Below are 18,234 nucleotides of genomic sequence, written 5' to 3'. Positions count from 1 at the left end.
CTTAATAAAAGGAGTTTGGTTGAAAACTCGGTCAACGGTCACTTGAGAAGGGGAGCAGTCACGTGTCATACTCCAGCCAATCAGCACTCGAACTCCGCTGTCAGTGAGGAGATAGAGTGACGTCTCCCTGGTAACAGACAGAAGCTTCTCCCCCTCCCCGGCACCTGGACCCGGCCGCTGTCACCGCGCTGGGCGATACCAAGTGTGAGAGATGGGGTGACCGGATATAGGGGTACAAGGGGGTGTGGGGATATAAGGGGGCAGTGAGGTACAGGGGGGCTGTGTGTGTGGATATAGGGGGCAGTGAGGTACAAGGGGGCTGTGTGTGTGGATATAGGGGGCAGTGAGGTGCTGGGGGGCTGTGTGTGGATATAGGGGGCAGTGAGGTGCTGGGGGGCTGTGTGTGGATATAGGGGGCAGTGAGGTGCTGGGGGGCTGTGTGTGGATATAGGGGGCAGTGAGGTACAGGGGGGCTGTGTGTGGATATAGGGGGCAGTGAGGTACAGGGGGCTGTGTGTGGATATAGCAGGCAGTGAGGTGCTGGGGGGCTGTGTGAGTATATAGGGGGCAGTGAGGTACAGGGGGCTGTGTGTGGATATAGGGGGCAGTGAGGTACAGGGGGGCTGTGTGTGTGGATATAGGGGGCAGTGAGGTACAAGGGGGGCTGTGTGTGTGGATATAGGGGGCAGTGAGGTGCTGGGGGGCTGTGTGTGGATATAGGGGGCAGTGAGGTACAGGGGGCTGTGTGAGGATATAGCAGGCAGTGAGGTGCTGGGGGGCTGTGTGAGGATATAGGGGCAGTGTGTGGATATAGGGGGCAGTGAGGTACAGGGGGCTGTGTGTGGATATAGGGGGCAGTGAGGTACAGGGGGCTGTGTGTGGATATAGGGGGCAGTGAGGTGCTGGGGGGCTGTGTGTGGATATAGGGGGCAGTGAGGTACAGGGGGCTGTGGATATAGGGGGCAGTGAGGTGCTGGGGGGCTGTGTGAGTATATAGGGGGCAGTGAGGTACAAGGGGGCTGTGTGTGTGATATAGGGGGCAGTGAGGTACAAGGGGGCTGTGTGTGTGGATATAGGGGGCAGTGAGGTGCTGGGGGGCTGTGTGTGGATATAGGGGGCAGTGAGGTGCTGGGGGGCTGTGTGAGGATATAGGGGGCAGTGAGGTACAGGGGGAGCTGTGTGTGGATATAGGGGGGCAGTGAGGTGCTGGGGGGCTGTGTGTGGATATAGGGGCAGTGAGGTACAGGGGGCTGTGTGTGGATATAGGGGGCAGTGAGGTACAGGGGGGCTGTGTGGATATAGGGGGCAGTGAGGTACAAGGGGGCTGTCGTGTGTGGATATAGGGGGCAGTGAGGTACAAGGGGGCTGTGTGTGTGGATATAGGGGGCAGTGAGGTACAAGGGGGCTGTGTGTGTGGATATAGGGGGCAGTGAGGTACAAGGGGGCTGTGTGTGTGGATATACGGGGCAGTGAGGTGCTGGGGAGCTGTGTGTGGATATAGGGGGCAGTGAGGTACAGGGGGGCTGTGTGTGGATATAGGGGAAGTGAGGTACAGGGGGGCTGTGTGTGGATATAGGGGCAGTGTGGGATAGGGCAGTGAGGTACAGGGGGCTGTGTGGATATAGGGGGCAGTGAGGTACAGGGGGGCTGTGTGTGGATATAGGGGGCAGTGAGGTACAGGGGGGCTGTGTGTGGATATAGGGGGCAGTGAGGTACAGGGGGGCTGTGTGGATATAGGGGGCAGTGAGGTACAGGGGGGCTGTGTGTGGATATAGGGGGCAGTGAGGTGCTGGGGGGCTGTGTGTGGATATAGGGGGCAGTGAGGTACAGGGGGGCTGTGTGTGGATATAGGGGGCAGTGAGGTACAGGGAGCTGTGTGTGGATATAGGGGGCAGTGAGGTACAGGGAGCTGTGTGTGGATATAGGGGGCAGTGAGGTGCTGGGGGGCTGTGTGTGGCAGTGAGGTACAGGGGGGCTGTGTGTGGATATAGGGGGCAGTGAGGTACAGGGGGGCTGTGTGTGTGGATATAGGGGGAAGTGAGGTACAGTGAGGTGTGTGTGGATATAGGGGGAAGTGAGGTACAGGGAGCTGTGTGTGTGGATATAGGGGGCAGTGAGGTACAGGGGGGCTGTGTGTGAGGATATAGGGGGCAGTGAGGTACAGGGGGGCTGTGTGTGTGGATATAGGGGGCAGTGAGGTGCTGGGGGGCTGTGTGTGGATATAGGGGGGCAGTGAGGTACAGGGAGCTGTGTGTGGATATAGGGGGCAGTGAGGTACAGGGGGGCTGTGTGTGTGGATATAGGGGGGCAGTGAGGTGCTGGGAGCTGTGTGTGGATATAGGGGGGCAGTGAGGTGCTGGGAGCTGTGTGTGGATATAGGGGGGCAGTGAGGTACAGGGGGAGCTGTGTGTGGATATAGGGGCAGTGAGGTGCTGGGGGGCTGTGTGAGGATATAGGGGGCAGTGAGGTACAGGGGGGCTGTGTGTGGATATAGGGGGAAGTGAGGTACAGGGGGCTGTGTGTGGATATAGGGGGAAGTGAGGTACAGGGGGCTGTGTGTGGATATAGGGGGAAGTGAGGTACAGGGGGCTGTGTGTGGATATAGGGGGAAGTGAGGTACAGGGGGCTGTGTGTGGATATAGGGGGCAGTGAGGTACAGGGGGGCTGTGTGTGGATATAGGGGGCAGTGAGGTACAGGGGGGCTGTGTGTGTGGATATAGGGGGAAGTGAGGTACAGTGAGGTGTGTGTGGATATAGGGGGAAGTGAGGTACAGGGAGCTGTGTGTGTGGATATAGGGGGCAGTGAGGTACAGGGGGGCTGTGTGTGAGGATATAGGGGGCAGTGAGGTACAGGGGGGCTGTGTGTGTGGATATAGGGGGCAGTGAGGTGCTGGGGGGCTGTGTGTGGATATAGGGGGGCAGTGAGGTACAGGGAGCTGTGTGTGGATATAGGGGGCAGTGAGGTACAGGGGGGCTGTGTGTGTGGATATAGGGGGGCAGTGAGGTGCTGGGAGCTATGTGTGGATATAGGGGGCAGTGAGGTGCTGGGAGCTGTGTGTGGATATAGGGGGGCAGTGAGGTACAGGGGGAGCTGTGTGTGGATATAGGGGGCGGTGAGGTGCTGGGGGGCTGTGTGTGGATATAGGGGCAGTGAGGTACAGGGGGGCTGTGTGTGGATATAGGGGGAAGTGAGGTACAGGGGGGCTGTGTGTGGATATAGGGGGAAGTGAGGTACAGGGAGGCTGTGTGTGGATATAGGGGGCTGGGAGGTGCTGGGGGGCTGTGTGAGGATATAGGGGGCAGTGAGGTACAGGGGGGCTGTGTGTGGATATAGGGGGCAGTGAGGTACAGGAGGAGCTGTGTGGATATAGGGGGAAGTGAGGTACAGGGGGAGCTGTGTGTGGATATAGGGGGCAGTGAGGTGCTGGGGGGCTGTGTGTGGATATAGGGGGAAGTGAGGTACAGGGGGGCTGTGTGTGGATATAGGGGGAAGTGAGGTACAGGGGGAGCTGTATGTGGATATAGGGGGCTGGGAGGTGCTGGGGGGCTGTGTGAGGATATAGGGGGCAGTGAGGTACAGGGGGGCTGTGTGTGGATATAGGGGGCAGTGAGGTACAGGGGGAGCTGTGTGGATATAGGGGGCAGTGAGGTGCTGGGGGGCTGTGTGTGGATATAGGGGGGCAGTGTAATATTATGGCTGTATCGGCGATGTCTGTGAATGGAATGGGCAGGGCGGGGGTCTAGTTTTGGTTTCTGCATTTTATTGTGGGTTTTTGTTGCGATTACTTGTATTAGGGTTCAGGGCTTTTTGCGGGATCTGATGGAGAAGAACGAGGGAGGCCATGTCTAACCATAATGTGTGGTCCACAGCTAGGTCCCCTTGGACTCGGTGGAGGAGAAGTTATCTCGGGACCCATAGTTTGCAGAGGAACCTGTACCAGGGGTTGTAAGAGAGGCTGGGCCTAGGGACGGCATGGGGGAGCTGGGACATCGGAGATCTAGTTTATTCTCATAGAGAAGGTTAAGTGGGGAACTGATTTCACCCTGATAAAGCTGTTACATAGATGGCCGTCGTTTTGTTTCCACAGACTTAGTTTGTTGATAGAGACACAGGAACATGTCAAGCCTCTCACGTGGTGAGTATCCAACTCCTGTCAATCTGTCTGTGGAAATGATGAATAAACATCAATATCTGAAGAATAATTATCTGTATAATCCTGGGATAATAATCTGGTCATGTAGAATGTGGTTGTTGAACCATCTGTGTGATTGGAGATTTATAATAATGTTTTCTATATGTCAGTGTAAATGATTTTTCATCTTTCTCTTTCAGTAGTTGATGAAGAGACTTCTAAGGTAACTGAGATGTCCTGTCACGCACACTACCCTGGTCCCATCAGGGACCTGTCTGACTCCTTCTCCCTTATCTACCGGAGACGCCACTAGTGCAATGTGTGTAAGATGTTTGGCGCCGTCTGAGTGGAGCTGCGCAGAGGGAGGGCTCCCTGGCTATGCCCCAATGTCTCCTTGTCCTGTGAGCAGTGCAGAAAACAAATGATACTTTCAAACATTGTCTCTCGTGATTAGTTTAATCCACGAACAATAGAAAGGTTTCATGTAACGAAAGGCTGGCTGTAGTAGTAGACATTGGACCTTTCGGATAGTGCTCCTCATGACATGTCTTCTGTCTCTCCGTAGACCTAGGTCGCACCTTGGGATATGAACCTGGCCCATACTGATCAGTTACATGATCTGACTTCCTGGTGATGAGATTCTCGGTACAGTATTTCCCCCACTATCTGCATATTTATTTCTCATTACAGAAGGAACTGGATGAATGGGAGAACATGAATAAGATTCTAAGGCGTCATGGCTGTAATCCAGTCCACGTGTCAGAGAGCTACAGCATCTCAGGTAACACTAAATGTGACACTTGTGGGGGGTTCCTAACATGGAATTAAGCAGAAGTGGGATGCTGGAGGGGAGGGAGGAGATGAAAGTGGGGGTGTTGTTGTGGCTATCAGCAGGCTGCCTCTAGAGCAGCGAAGGAGGGGGGGTTCGGAGTGAGCTATGTGCTGCCTCTAGAGGGGGATAGCTGGAGAAAGCTTATGGTCCCCGGTGGTGCCCTTATAGATGAGCATTCGGTCTCCCTGACACTTCTCTACATCACCCACTTTAGGTGCGGTTGTGTTGGACCCGCAGGCGTCTCTGGCCCTCAGATCTGCGGTTAAGTTGCTGGTGGAAGACACTGAGAGACGTCAGAATTTGATTCATGGCCTCATCCAGTCCAACAACCAGCTGAAGTAAGACTGTGGTAATGTAACTAATGCGTACTTCTGGGGGTGCAGAGAAATGGATCATCGCTCTCCATTCGTCCAGGCAGGATGTGCGGTTACAGCAGGACCGAGCTGGGCGCCAGGAGCAGAGGGGAAATGAGTTACAGCGCATTCTGGACAGCGTCAAAGTTAAACTCCGAGGCTTGGAGGAGGATTTCATCACTAAGATGCGGCAGCAGCAGTCTGAGATGACAAGTTTACTAAAGGAGAAGCAGGCGGTTCATGTGAGTTACTTTATATCTGTAGCACCTCGTTATTACTTATATATAATGAATGTAGCAAGTTCTCTTGTGTCTGTCTGATTGTTCTGAAGTCATTTCCTGCTATTTACAAAGTATTCTACTATGATTCATTATAATGTATAATATGGATAATATTTAGTTTCACCGTCTCCACTTCTGATAAATGTAACATAGAGAGAAATTAGAATTTCTGGCAGAATTAATTATTCCCACACATTTATTTCATGAACAAGCAAAACTGCTGTTTGGCATTAATATATATGAAAGGCTGTGTATTCTACCTGAAATAACTGCGGGGCCAGTAATATCACAGCAACTCAGTCTAAGCTTTGTGACCTGTATCAGATCCCGTGAGGACACTGTGGGAGGAGCTTAGATGTTTATATTTGACGGGGAGATAATACTATACTGTATAACAGCAACAGGGGAATGTCAGGGTAAATAAAGTATTTTTACATTTTATGGTCCATATCTGTGCACTGGTCCTTTATCCCTGGCTGTTATATAACATGTGGACATTATTATTATTCCGCAGAGAATGCCTTCATCTGGAATTATTTAATTCTTTTGCTGTAATAATTGTTTATGGTCCATTCCGTCTCCTCCTCGGTATTCTAGCTGCTCAGTTACGTCTCAGTGACCCCTGAGCACAGCTCGGACCAGTCATCAGCCGGATGTGTAATCTGTGTCTCCTGTCACATCAGGAATATTGTCAGAAGCACCAGGAGAAGCTGCGAGAGCAGGAGGAGAACATTACTCAGCTGAAGAAGCGTCTTTCTCAGATGGCGGCTGCGGAGGAGAATCGAGTCACGTCACAGAAGAAGTCGTTCCTGCGTCTGATCCACCGGGAACCACGGGGAAACCAGCTCGACCAGCAGTAAGTGACAGGTGGGGTGCCGGAGCCGACCAGCAGTAAGTGACAGGTGGGGTGCCAGAGCCGACCAGCAGTAAGTGACAGGTGGGGTGCCGGAGCCGACCAGCAGTAAGTGACGGGTGGGGTGCCGGAGCCGACCAGCAGTAAGTGACGGGTGGGGTGCCGGAGCCGACCAGCAGTAAGTGACGGGTGGGGTGCCGGAGCCGACCAGGTACCACTGAGCAATACAAGGATCCATTTTATTGGAACTTGAATTAATAAAATTGGGCGCTATAAATTCTTTTTGAAAATACATCATGCAGACGATGGTGTCTGCGCAGCAGCGTGGCCTCTGTCCGTGTGTAAGCTGGTAGCCGGAGGAAGCTCCAGATTACCAGGATCACTTTATCTTTTCCTTTCTTCTTCCAGGATTCTTGATGTAATTGACGGATACGAGAGACAAGTGAAGCAGATGCAGAATGCGCTCAGGTTGGTTTCTGCCGTTATAATTATCTTCTGGATATTGATGAGATCATTATCGGGCCCGCCCTAATACAGACAGAGGGGTAAGAGGGCCCTGCTCCCAAGAGTACAATCTATAGGACAATTGGAGTCAGATACATGAGAGTAAGTGCTACATTTTGCATATTGGTCCAGCCAGATTGCAAAGGTAAAAAGTGCTTACTGGGCTGTATGATCCAGTCACACAGCAATGTTGGTCAGGGGGTGAGAGGGTTGTTGTCCTGTGTGAACTGTGTAGAAGGTGCTAATAGGGTAACCTAGGGAGGTAAGAGGGTGGTTGAGGAATATTATAAGCTTGCCCGAATAGGTGGGTTTTCAAAAAACGCTTAAAAGTTTGTAGACCAGTGGAAAGTCTTACTGTGCGATGGAGAGAATTCCACAAAGTGGGTTAAGCCTGAAAAAAGTCCTGTAACCGGGAATGGAAGGATGTGATGAGAGTGGAAGAGAGACGCAGATCTTGTGCAGAACGGAGGGGTCGAGTTGAGATGTATTTTGAGAGGAGATGTATGTTGGTGCAGCTTTGTTGACGGCCTTGTATGTTAGAAGTATTTTAGATTGGTTTCAGTGAAAAACTGGAAACCAATGTAGATACAGAGTGGTCCAGCAGAGGAAGAACGATTTACAAGGAATCAATCTAGCTGCTGTGTGCAAAATAGATTGTAGGGGTGATAGTCTGATTCGGGGAAGACCAGTAAGGAGGGAATTGCAATAGTTGATGCGGGAGATGATTAGTGCATGAATTATGGTTTTTGCAGTGTCTTGTGTGAGATATGTGCGTATTCTGGAAATGTTTAGATATAGAGTTGATGTGGGGAACAAAGGATAATTCTGAGTCAAGGACCCACACCTAGACAGCGAGCTTGTGGGGTTTATAGTCATGTTGTCAACAAAAATAGAAATGTCAGGCAGGAAGGATTAAGTCTGTCTTTGAAATATTGAGTTTACGTTGGTGAGAGAACATCCAAGACTACGACGAGACTGAACTTCCTCTCTTACCGCTTTGCAGACCTTACTCTGATCATCATCATCATCATCAACATTTATTTATATAGCGCCAGCAAATTCCGTAGCGCTTTACAATTGGGAACAAACATTGATAAGGCAATACTGGGCAATACATACAGAGAGAGAGGTAAGAGAACCCTGCTCGCAAGCTTACAATCTATAGGACAATGGGAGTTAGAAACACAGGGGCATGTGCTACATCATATTGCACAATGGACCAGCCAGACTGCAAAGGTAAAAGTACTGAGTGGGCTGTGTGTGTTGCAATGTTGGTCAGAAGGTTGTTGTCTTGCGTTAGCAGTGTAGAGGATGGCAATAGGGTAATCTAGGGAAATTAAGATGATGGTTGCAGAATATCATATCCTTGTCTGAAGAGGTGGGTTTTCAGTGAACGCTTGAAGGTTTGAAGACTAGAGGTTTGAGACTAGTGCTCACACACTACGGCCTCTTATAACGTGTAGTGCTAATCTAATCCTGATATAATCATTCCTATATGTGTTCCCTCTATTATGTTTGGTATTTATGGCCAGGTCTTATGGTGGTCACAGGACTGCTCAGTTAGTTATGTTCAGTACAACGGTCTCTGATATTGGTGCTTCGTGGGTTCCGGATAGCTCTGTCTGCAAAACCACGTGGTCGCCTTACAAAACTGCTTCACATGTTTTCTGGCTAATTCATTCTTCACTGGCCAGGCACTGCAGCCACCGAGGGCTGGAGATGGCTGTTTATGGAAGAGGAGGAGCTTGTTAACTGCCCCACCTTCTCTGGTGACACCTTTAGGTAGATCCGGGGATTACACCGACTGTACAGGCTGCCAGAGAGGTATAAATCTCACATGCAGTTCATACCATATCTGTCCGGTTATTACTGTAGGAACTATGAGTCCGAGGATTATCCAGTTCGGGAGAGAAAATACTCAGAAGGATCTTTGGATTTGGACCCTATACCGAATTATAAAGCTCTGGTCAAGGTAAAATCTGTTCTGTACACTGTGGTTATTGGTCTGATCCTAATGCTCGAGTTGTGGGATTTCCTTAAATCCCTTTGTAAACTAATGTTTCATTCTTTGAACTCCACTGTGTCGCATCATTCCACTAATCCTGCAATGTTCTGCTCTCTAAAGTCTTATCAAGATCAAATTAAAGAAGCCAGAAAGCAGAGCGAGCAGCTGGTGAGAGAGAATTCTCAGCTTCGAGAGGAGGCGGAGAGCAGGTAGGAGACTCCATGTGTCCTACGTCTTATCATGCTATAATGTCATCCTTCCTCGGCTTGGGCCTAACTGTGCCTGTGGTAAGAGGACGTTTGGACAGTAGCCAATGTAGGCCCAACCTGTGGCTTGGATTTAGGATATGGCAGCAGCTCAGGGTCTCTGGAGCGGAGAACAGTATAGGGCAGGCTGGAAATTGTGATTGTATTCATCAGACCTGGCCAGAGGCTACTCGGTATGTGTGCAGTGGATGGATGGTTGGAAGTGTGTGGTCTTCAGAGAGCTGTGTCCACCATGCCACAATGTCCTCTGCACAAGTGGCAGATGCATTACATGGCTCCCAGGAGTTAGACCATAAGATCGTCTTCTGTTTCCTCCATGATAGGCCGACTGCTCGAGAATTCAAACTGTACAAGCAGCAGATGAGGAAGATGGAGAAGATTCTCCTTCAGAACAATATCCGGTGAGAATCCATATTGTGCTACTCTCCTGGGTGACCATTTATGTAAGTTAAAGTGTTTACATCAACAATGTATTTAGCGCTGATTCTGGGCACCCTGGCAGTGACTGGCATGTGAAATGGCATTACCACCAACATGAGCAGAAGTATTACATTGTGGGGGCCACATTCGGCACAGTTTGATTTTATAGTCTGACTCACAAGTTTCTGATCAGTCCTGTGTTTATGGAGTAGGGTCCGTGGGGTAACACGAGAGAAGAAAGAGACCTCGGTGGACTCAACTAGTACAGAGATCAAGGGTGTCGCTGTTCTGCCAGCTAGCGAGTGCCAACGGCACCTACAGGTATTCACCACGATATCCATGCAGTGCTAGCTACATACATACATACATACATGCACATGTCCTGGCCTCCGTGTAGTATGTACATTCTCTCCTCCACCTGTCACTCGTGTTTTGTGCAGAACGTCTGCAGGGAGCTGAATGTTCAGGATGTGACGGATCTTGTTCCAGTCGCTGCATCTACATCCAGACGAGCAGAGACCTGTTCCAGGCTGCACAAGGTGAGATTAGCATCATTAAAGGTCTATATATTGTATTGTGCTAGTAATATGCCCCCATTGTGGATCTTATCTGTACATGAAAGAACTGCTGCTTCTTCTCTGTCCATTTCTGCACTCGCCATCGACTGACGGAAATGATGGCAAATTCTAAAACCTTTGTAAATGTCCGTTTCACCTAGAAAAGTGTCAGCACCAGTAGTGAGTGACGTGTACACAAGTCTTGTGAACGGTATTAGAAATGCCTCGTACCAAATACAGCCCCCCCCTCCCTTCTTTTCTATATTGGAAAACTTGTTATAAATGTGTCTTTGTCGTAGTCCATGCGCCGGAGTCTGTAAACGTAACTCAGGTGATCCGTCTCAGCAGATTGTCACCGCACATTCATTTTCTCTGATATTTGGTAGCTGTGTCAGAATAATTACTTTGCATTATGTAGTAATTCTGCCTTTCAGATCCTCTGTGACATCAGCTCGGTGCTCAGTGGCCCCCGGGCCCCTCAGCTCCTATATAAACAGAACACCTGGATGCAGAAGAATCAGGGTACAGACACCAGCGATGAGAGAGACTTTATTCTCCTTCTGCCGACAGTAGAATTCTGGGCCGGACAACTGCTGTCACTACAGGTAGGATCTGTGGGCTCCAGAACTCACTGTGGCCATGGGATTTGTGGGGGAGCAGACACTTGAGCAGGGTGAGGACGTTTCTTGCAGAGTAGGTTCCCCCGATGCAACTTAGATTTGTGCAGTCACTAGATTTCCTTTTGAGGAGTGCATTTATTGTAGGGGTTTGGGTCTGTTTTACACCTTATGTTGCATGTCAATGGAGAAGCACAAATATTGTTGAGTAAAAAGCAGTAAACCCTTCATACACATGTGTCACATGTAATACAGACAGTCCCGGTGTCCCCTCACTCTCAGGACACATGTAATACAGACAGTCCCGGTGTCCCCTCACTCTCAGGACACATGTAATACAGACAGTCCCGGTGTTTCCTCACTCTCAGGACACATGTAATACAGACAGTCCCGTGTCCCCTCACTCTCAGGACACATGTAATACAGACAGTCCCGGTGTCCCCTCACTCTCAGGACACATGTAATACAGACAGTCCCAGTGTCCCCTCACTCTCAGGACACATGTAATACAGATAGTCCCGGTGTCCCCTCACTCTCAGGACACATGTAATACAGACAGTCCCAGTGTCCCCTCACTCTCAGGACACATGTAATACAGACAGTCCCAGTGTCCCCTCACTCTCAGGACACATGTAATACAGACAGTCCCGGTGTCCCCTCACTCTCAGGACACATGTAATACAGACAGTCCCGGTGTCCCCTCACTCTCAGGACACATGTAATACAGACAGTCCCGGTGTCCCCTCACTCTCAGGACACATGTAATACAGACAGTCCCGGTGTCCCCTCACTCTCAGGACACATGTAATACAGACAGTCCCGATGTCCCCTCACTCTCAGGACACATGTAATACAGACAGTCCCGGTGTCCTCACTCTCAGGACACATGTAATACAGACAGTCCCAGTGTCCCCTCACTCTCAGGACACATGTAATACAGACAGTGCCGGGGTCCCCTCTCTCTCAGGACACATGTAATACAGACAGTGCCGGGGTCCCCTCACTCTCAGGACACATGTAATACAGACAGTGCCGGGGTCCCCTCACTCTCAGGACACATGTAATACAGACAGTGCCGGGGTCCCCTCACTCTCAGGACACATGTAATACAGACAGTCCCGGTGTCCCCTCACTCTCAGGACACATGTAATACAGACAGTGCCGGGGTCCCCTCACTCTCAGGACACATGTAATACAGACAGTCCCGGTGTCCCCTCACTCTCAGGACACATGTAATACAGACAGTGCCGGGGTCCCCTCTCTCTCAGGACACATGTAATACAGACAGTCCCGGTGTCTCTTTACTCTCAGGACACATGTAATACAGACAGTGCCGGGGTCCCCTCACTCTCAGGACACATGTAATACAGACAGTGCCGGGGTCCCCTCACTCTCAGGACACATGTAATACAGACAGTGCCGGGGTCCCCTCACTCTCAGGACACATGTAATACAGACAGTGCCGGGGTCCCCTCTCTCTCAGGACACATGTAATACAGACAGTCCCGGTGTCTCTTTACTCTCAGGAAACATGTAATACAGACAGTCCCGGTGTCCTCTCACTCTCAGGACACATGTAATACAGACAGTCCCGGTGTCCCCTCACTCTCAGGACACATGTAATACAGACAGTCCCGGTGTCCCCTCACTCTCAGGACACATGTAATACAGACAGTCCCGGTGTCCCCTCACTCTCAGGACACATGTAATACAGACAGTCCCGGTGTCCCCTCACTCTCAGGACACATGTAATACAGACAGTCCCGGTGTCCCCTCACTCTCAGGACACATGTAATACAGACAGTCCCGGTGTCCCCTCACTCTCAGGACACATGTAATACAGACAGTCCCGGTGTCCCCTCACTCTCAGGACACATGTAATACAGACAGTCCCGGTATCCCCTCACCCTCAGGACACATGTAATACAGACAGTCCCGGTGTCCCCTCACCCTCAGGACACATGTAATACAGACAGTCCCGGTGTCCTCTCACTCTCAGGACACATGTAATACAGACAGTCCCGGTGTCCCCTCACTCTCAGGACACATGTAATACAGACAGTCCCGGTGTCCCCTCACTCTCAGGACACATGTAATACAGACAGTCCCGGTGTCCCCTCACTCTCAGGACACATGTAATACAGACAGTCCCGGTGTCCGCTCACCCTCAGGACACATGTAATACAGACAGTCCCGGTGTCCCCTCACTCTCAGGACACATGTAATACAGACAGTCCCGGTGTCCCCTCACTCTCAGGACACATGTAATACAGACAGTCCCGTTGTCCCCTCACTCTCAGGACACATGTAATACAGACAGTCCCGTTGTCCCCTCACTCTCAGGACACATGTAATACAGACAGTCCCGTTGTCCCCTCACTCTCAGGACACATGTAATACAGACAGTCCCGGTGTCCCCTCACTCTCAGGACACATGTAATACAGACAGTCCCGGTGTCCCCTCACTCTCAGGACACATGTAATACAGACAGTCCCGGTGTCCCCTCACTCTCAGGACACATGTAATACAGACAGTCCCGGTGTCCTCTCACTCTCAGGACACATGTAATACAGACAGTCCCGGTGTCCCCTCACTCTCAGGACACATGTAATACAGACAGTCCCGTTGTCCCCTCACTCTCAGGACACATGTAATACAGACAGTCCTGGTGTCCGCTCACTCTCAGGACACGTGTAATACAGACAGTCCCGGTGTCCCCTCACTCTCAGGACACGTGTAATACAGACAGTCCCGGTGTCCCCTCACTCTCAGGACACGTGTAATACAGACAGTCCCGGGGTCCCCTCACTCTCAGGACACGTGTAATACAGACAGTCCCGGTGTCCCCTCACTCTCAGGACACGTGTAATACAGACAGTCCCTGTGTCCTCTCACTCTCAGGACACGTGTAATACAGACAGTCCCTGTGTCCTCTCACTCTCAGGACACGTGTAATACAGACAGTCCCGGTGTCCTTTCCCTCTCAGGACACGTGTAATACAGACAGTCCCGGTGTCCTTTCCCTCTCAGGACACATGTAATACAGACAGTCCTGGTGTCCCCTCACTCTCAGGACACATGTAATACAGACAGTCTCGGTGTCCTCTCACTCTCAGAACACATGTAATACAGACAGTCCCGGTGTCCTTTCCCTCTCAGGACACATGTAATACAGACAGTCCTGGTGTCCCCTCACTCTCAGGACACATGTAATACAGACAGTCTCGGTGTCCTCTCACTCTCAGAACACATGTAATACAGACAGTCCCGGTGTCCTTTCCCTCTCAGGACACATGTAATACAGACAGTCCTGGTGTCCCCTCACTCTCAGGACACATGTAATACAGACAGTCTCGGTGTCCCCTCACTCTCAGGACACATGTAATACAGACAGTCTCGGTGTCCCCTCACTCTCAGGACACATGTAATACAGACAGTCTCGGTGTCCCCTCACTCTCAGAACACATGTAATACAGACAGTCCCGGTGTCCCCTCACTCTCAGGACACGTGTAATACAGACAGTCCCTGTGTCCTCTCACTCTCAGGACACATGTAATACAGACAGTCCCGGGGTCCCCTCACTCTCAGGACACATGTAATACAGACAGTCCCGGTGTCCTTTCCCTCTCAGGACACATGTAATACAGACAGTCCTGGTGTCCCCTCACTCTCAGGACACATGTAATACAGACAGTCCTGGTGTCCCCTCACTCTCAGGACACATGTAATACAGACAGTCTCGGTGTCCTCTCACTCTCAGAACACATGTAATACAGACAGTCCCGGTGTCCTTTCCCTCTCAGGACACATGTAATACAGACAGTCCTGGTGTCCCCTCACTCTCAGGACACATGTAATACAGACAGTCTCGGTGTCCTCTCACTCTCAGAACACATGTAATACAGACAGTCCCGGTGTCCTTTCCCTCTCAGGACACATGTAATACAGACAGTCCTGGTGTCCCCTCACTCTCAGGACACATGTAATACAGACAGTCTCGGTGTCCCCTCACTCTCAGGACACATGTAATACAGACAGTCTCGGTGTCCCCTCACTCTCAGGACACATGTAATACAGACAGTCTCGGTGTCCCCTCACTCTCAGAACACATGTAATACAGACAGTCCCGGTGTCCCCTCACTCTCAGGACACGTGTAATACAGACAGTCCCTGTGTCCTCTCACTCTCAGGACACGTGTAATACAGACAGTCCCGGGGTCCCCTCACTCTCAGGACACATGTAATACAGACAGTCCCGGTGTCCTTTCCCTCTCAGGACACATGTAATACAGACAGTCCTGGTGTCCCCTCACTCTCAGGACACATGTAATACAGACAGTCTCGGTGTCCTCTCACTCTCAGAACACATGTAATACAGACAGTCCCGGTGTCCTTTCCCTCTCAGGACACATGTAATACAGACAGTCTTGGTGTCCCCTCACTCTCAGGACACATGTAATACAGACAGTCTCGGTGTCCCCTCACTCTCAGGACACATGTAATACAGACAGTCTCGGTGTCCCCTCACTCTCAGGACACATGTAATACAGACAGTCTCGGTGTCCCCTCACTCTCAGAACACATGTAATACAGACAGTCCCGGTGTCCCCTCACTCTCAGGACACGTGTAATACAGACAGTCCCTGTGTCCTCTCACTCTCAGGACACGTGTAATACAGACAGTCCCGGTGTCCTTTCCCTCTCAGGACACATGTAATACAGACAGTCCCGATGTCCCCTCACTCTCAGGACACATGTAATACAGACAGTCCCGGTGTCCCCTCACTCTCAGGACACATGTAATACAGACAGTCCCGGTGTCCCCTCACTCTCAGGACACATGTAATACAGACAGTCCCGGTGTCCTTTCCCTCTCAGGACACATGTAATACAGACAGTCCCGGTGTCCCCTCACTCTCAGGACACATGTAATACAGACAGTCTCGGTGTCCCCTCACTCTCAGGACACATGTAATACAGACAGTCCCGGTGTCCCCTCACTCTCAGGACACATGTAATACAGACAGTCTCGGTGTCCTCTCACTCTCAGAACACATGTAATACAGACAGTCCCGGTGTCCCCTCACCCTCAGGACACATGTAATACAGACAGTCCCGGTGTCCCCTCACTCTCAGGACACATGTAATACAGACAGTCCCGATGTCCCCTCACTCTCAGGACACATGTAATACAGACAGTCCCGCTGTCCCCTCACTCTCAGGACACATGTAATACAGACAGTCCCGCTGTCCCCTCACTCTCAGGACACATGTAATACAGACAGTCCCGCTGTCCCCTCACTCTCAGGACACATGTAATACAGACAGTCCCGCTGTCCCCTCACTCTCAGGACACATGTAATACAGACAGTCCCGCTGTCCCCTCACTCTCAGGACACCTGTAATACAGACAGTCCCGCTGTCCCCTCACTCTCAGGACACCTGTAATACAGACAGTCCTGGTGTCCCCTCACTCTCAGGACACATGTAATACAGACAGTCCCGGTGTCCTCACTCTCAGCACACATGTAATACAGACAGTCCCGGTGTCCTATCTGTGACGTGATTAATGTAAGCCGTGACCAGTATATTAGGAGAAAACATAACATGTTAATGCAATGAGAGGAGCGGTGGTGAAGGGGTCGGCGGTTGCTCCATAGAGCAGGGAGGAGGATACACCTGTAAGTGCGCTGGGTGGACCATGCTGGCGTTGTGATGTATAAATGTTAGAGAGTGGTGTTGGATGATTATAACAGTCCCTCTCTCTCAGGCCCTGCACCGAGCACTGAGGACACTGAGCCAGAAGCTGCTGCCGGACCAGCAGTTGTACAGAACACAAGAGCCGCCCGATGGTGTCCGAGTGGAGGAACTTCTGCTCCTTGTGGACACTATGGTGGAAGATGTGGACAGCAGGAATCAGGTGGTGACCTCTGACCTGATGCAAATCTATAAACCGATCACAAAGACTTCAAGTGGCTCATTACCTGCCCGTAGTGGGGACCGCCATTGTTTGGGTTCAGCCAATCATTTCATTAGGAACTAGTGACATCACTGGGGCTTGTGGCAGGCCGTTGGGTGATTGGTTCTGGGGGAGGCCGTTGGGCTGAATAGAACGTTACGAATGTCATCTCTTGTGATCTTTGTGTCCTCAGGATTCCACCAGTGATCCGCGGCACACGCTGCAGGCACTGGTCACGCACTTCCAGAAACTGTTTGACGTTCCATCAGTGATCGGTGTGTATCCGCGTATGAACGAAGTGTACAGCAAGCTGGGCGAAATGAACAACGCCATGAAGAACCTGCGCAGCGTTCTTGGTCTAGGTAAGAACTACCAAACGCTATGTCTGGTCTGTATGTTATATGGACCCTGCAGTCTCTATCACTCCTACAAGCAGCATATGCTGTCCCGCCATTTACACTGCGCATGTCCCTCCTCAGATGACCTGGCCAGTACGGGAACGTTGGTCACCGCCGTATGCAGACTGTGCAGAGAGGTGGAAGAGCAGAGCCAGAATCTGCACCAAGTCCTTGGGACTCTGGATATAGACAGGTAAAGTGACGACGCTCTTACAACAGATGTGTGAGATTTACATAATCCCTGATGCAGCTTCTCCTGAATTGTTTCCTTTCTCATTCCAGTATCATCAACAAGATGGAGGAACACGAGGAGTTCTTTCCAGCGTTTGATGGGTTAATAAAGGCTCTGCTTGAGGTGTTGGGTAGGACATTTACTGTGTGGTGTTGGGGGTAATAGCAGCTGTTCCCGGTGTGTATTGGTCGTTCCCTTCATGTAGTGATGGATAAATGACCCTGTCACTGTGTCCGCACACAGACTATGGACGGTTACAGACTATGGGAGCCGCGAGGTGCCGCTGGCATCACCTTGATGCTGCGCATATTGTCAGTTACTCCGGTACAGATTCTCCGCTTTTTTCCCTCACATGTCTGTGGGACAAACTCGTGGATACATTGTGTCACCTCGCAGCCTATTGAATTTCCCAAATCACTGCTATACTTTACCACAGTAATGGTGGTACTCCCTGTACTGGAAGTACCACTAAATTTGGTGAATACACGGCTAAGGAAATAACACATTTCCCCTTACAGTGATTTTGTGTTCTCCATCCTCCGGAGGTTTCATTGAACACATTAAATATTTTTTAGATTTTTGGTTGTATTTTTTCATATATTTATTTACTAATTTACTTTTGCAGGAATCGGCCACCTAGACGAGATCCTTCCCGAGGTAAAAAGACTAAAAGCGCTGGTCTCACGGGGGCAATAAACTTAATTTCCTCTTCATTTTATCTTTGTTTTGTGTTTGTTTTGTAAATAAATTTGTATAAAACAAGTTTGTGAAATCCCTTTACTTGGAGTACTATATACATGGGGGCTTCTACCCTCCCCATCC

The 18,234-nt window shown here is 50.6% G+C and overlaps 1 protein-coding gene across 7 annotated transcripts; it reads left to right on the top strand.

Moving 5' to 3' along the window:
* The first annotated feature begins 68 nt into the window (after window positions 1-68).
* On the top strand, window positions 69-18,175 carry CEP70 (centrosomal protein 70). Of its 7 annotated transcripts, none has more exons than XM_075181232.1 (19): window positions 69-204; window positions 4,089-4,136; window positions 4,337-4,356; window positions 4,824-4,914; window positions 5,180-5,303; window positions 5,380-5,560; window positions 6,283-6,455; window positions 6,861-6,920; window positions 8,832-8,928; window positions 9,082-9,170; window positions 9,551-9,628; window positions 9,860-9,968; window positions 10,088-10,186; window positions 10,639-10,809; window positions 16,594-16,743; window positions 16,976-17,144; window positions 17,262-17,373; window positions 17,463-17,542; window positions 18,038-18,175. In XM_075181232.1, the coding sequence occupies exons 2-19, from the start codon at window positions 4,118-4,120 to the stop codon at window positions 18,106-18,108; spliced, it is 1,893 nt and encodes a 630-aa protein (XP_075037333.1). In that variant the 5' UTR covers window positions 69-204; window positions 4,089-4,117; the 3' UTR covers window positions 18,109-18,175. The 7 variants fall into 7 exon arrangements, with proteins under 7 accessions (XP_075037333.1, XP_075037329.1, XP_075037334.1 ...); XM_075181228.1 differs by having other exon boundaries at window positions 4,334-4,356; XM_075181233.1 differs by having other exon boundaries at window positions 76-232.
* Window positions 18,176-18,234: the final 59 nt, after the last annotated feature.

This window comes from Mixophyes fleayi, chromosome 7, assembly GCF_038048845.1.
Source record: "Mixophyes fleayi isolate aMixFle1 chromosome 7, aMixFle1.hap1, whole genome shotgun sequence".
Lineage (NCBI taxonomy): Eukaryota > Metazoa > Chordata > Amphibia > Anura > Limnodynastidae > Mixophyes > Mixophyes fleayi.
The sequence above is the reverse complement of the archived record's forward strand: the minus strand, read 5'-3'. Positions and strand labels throughout refer to the sequence as shown.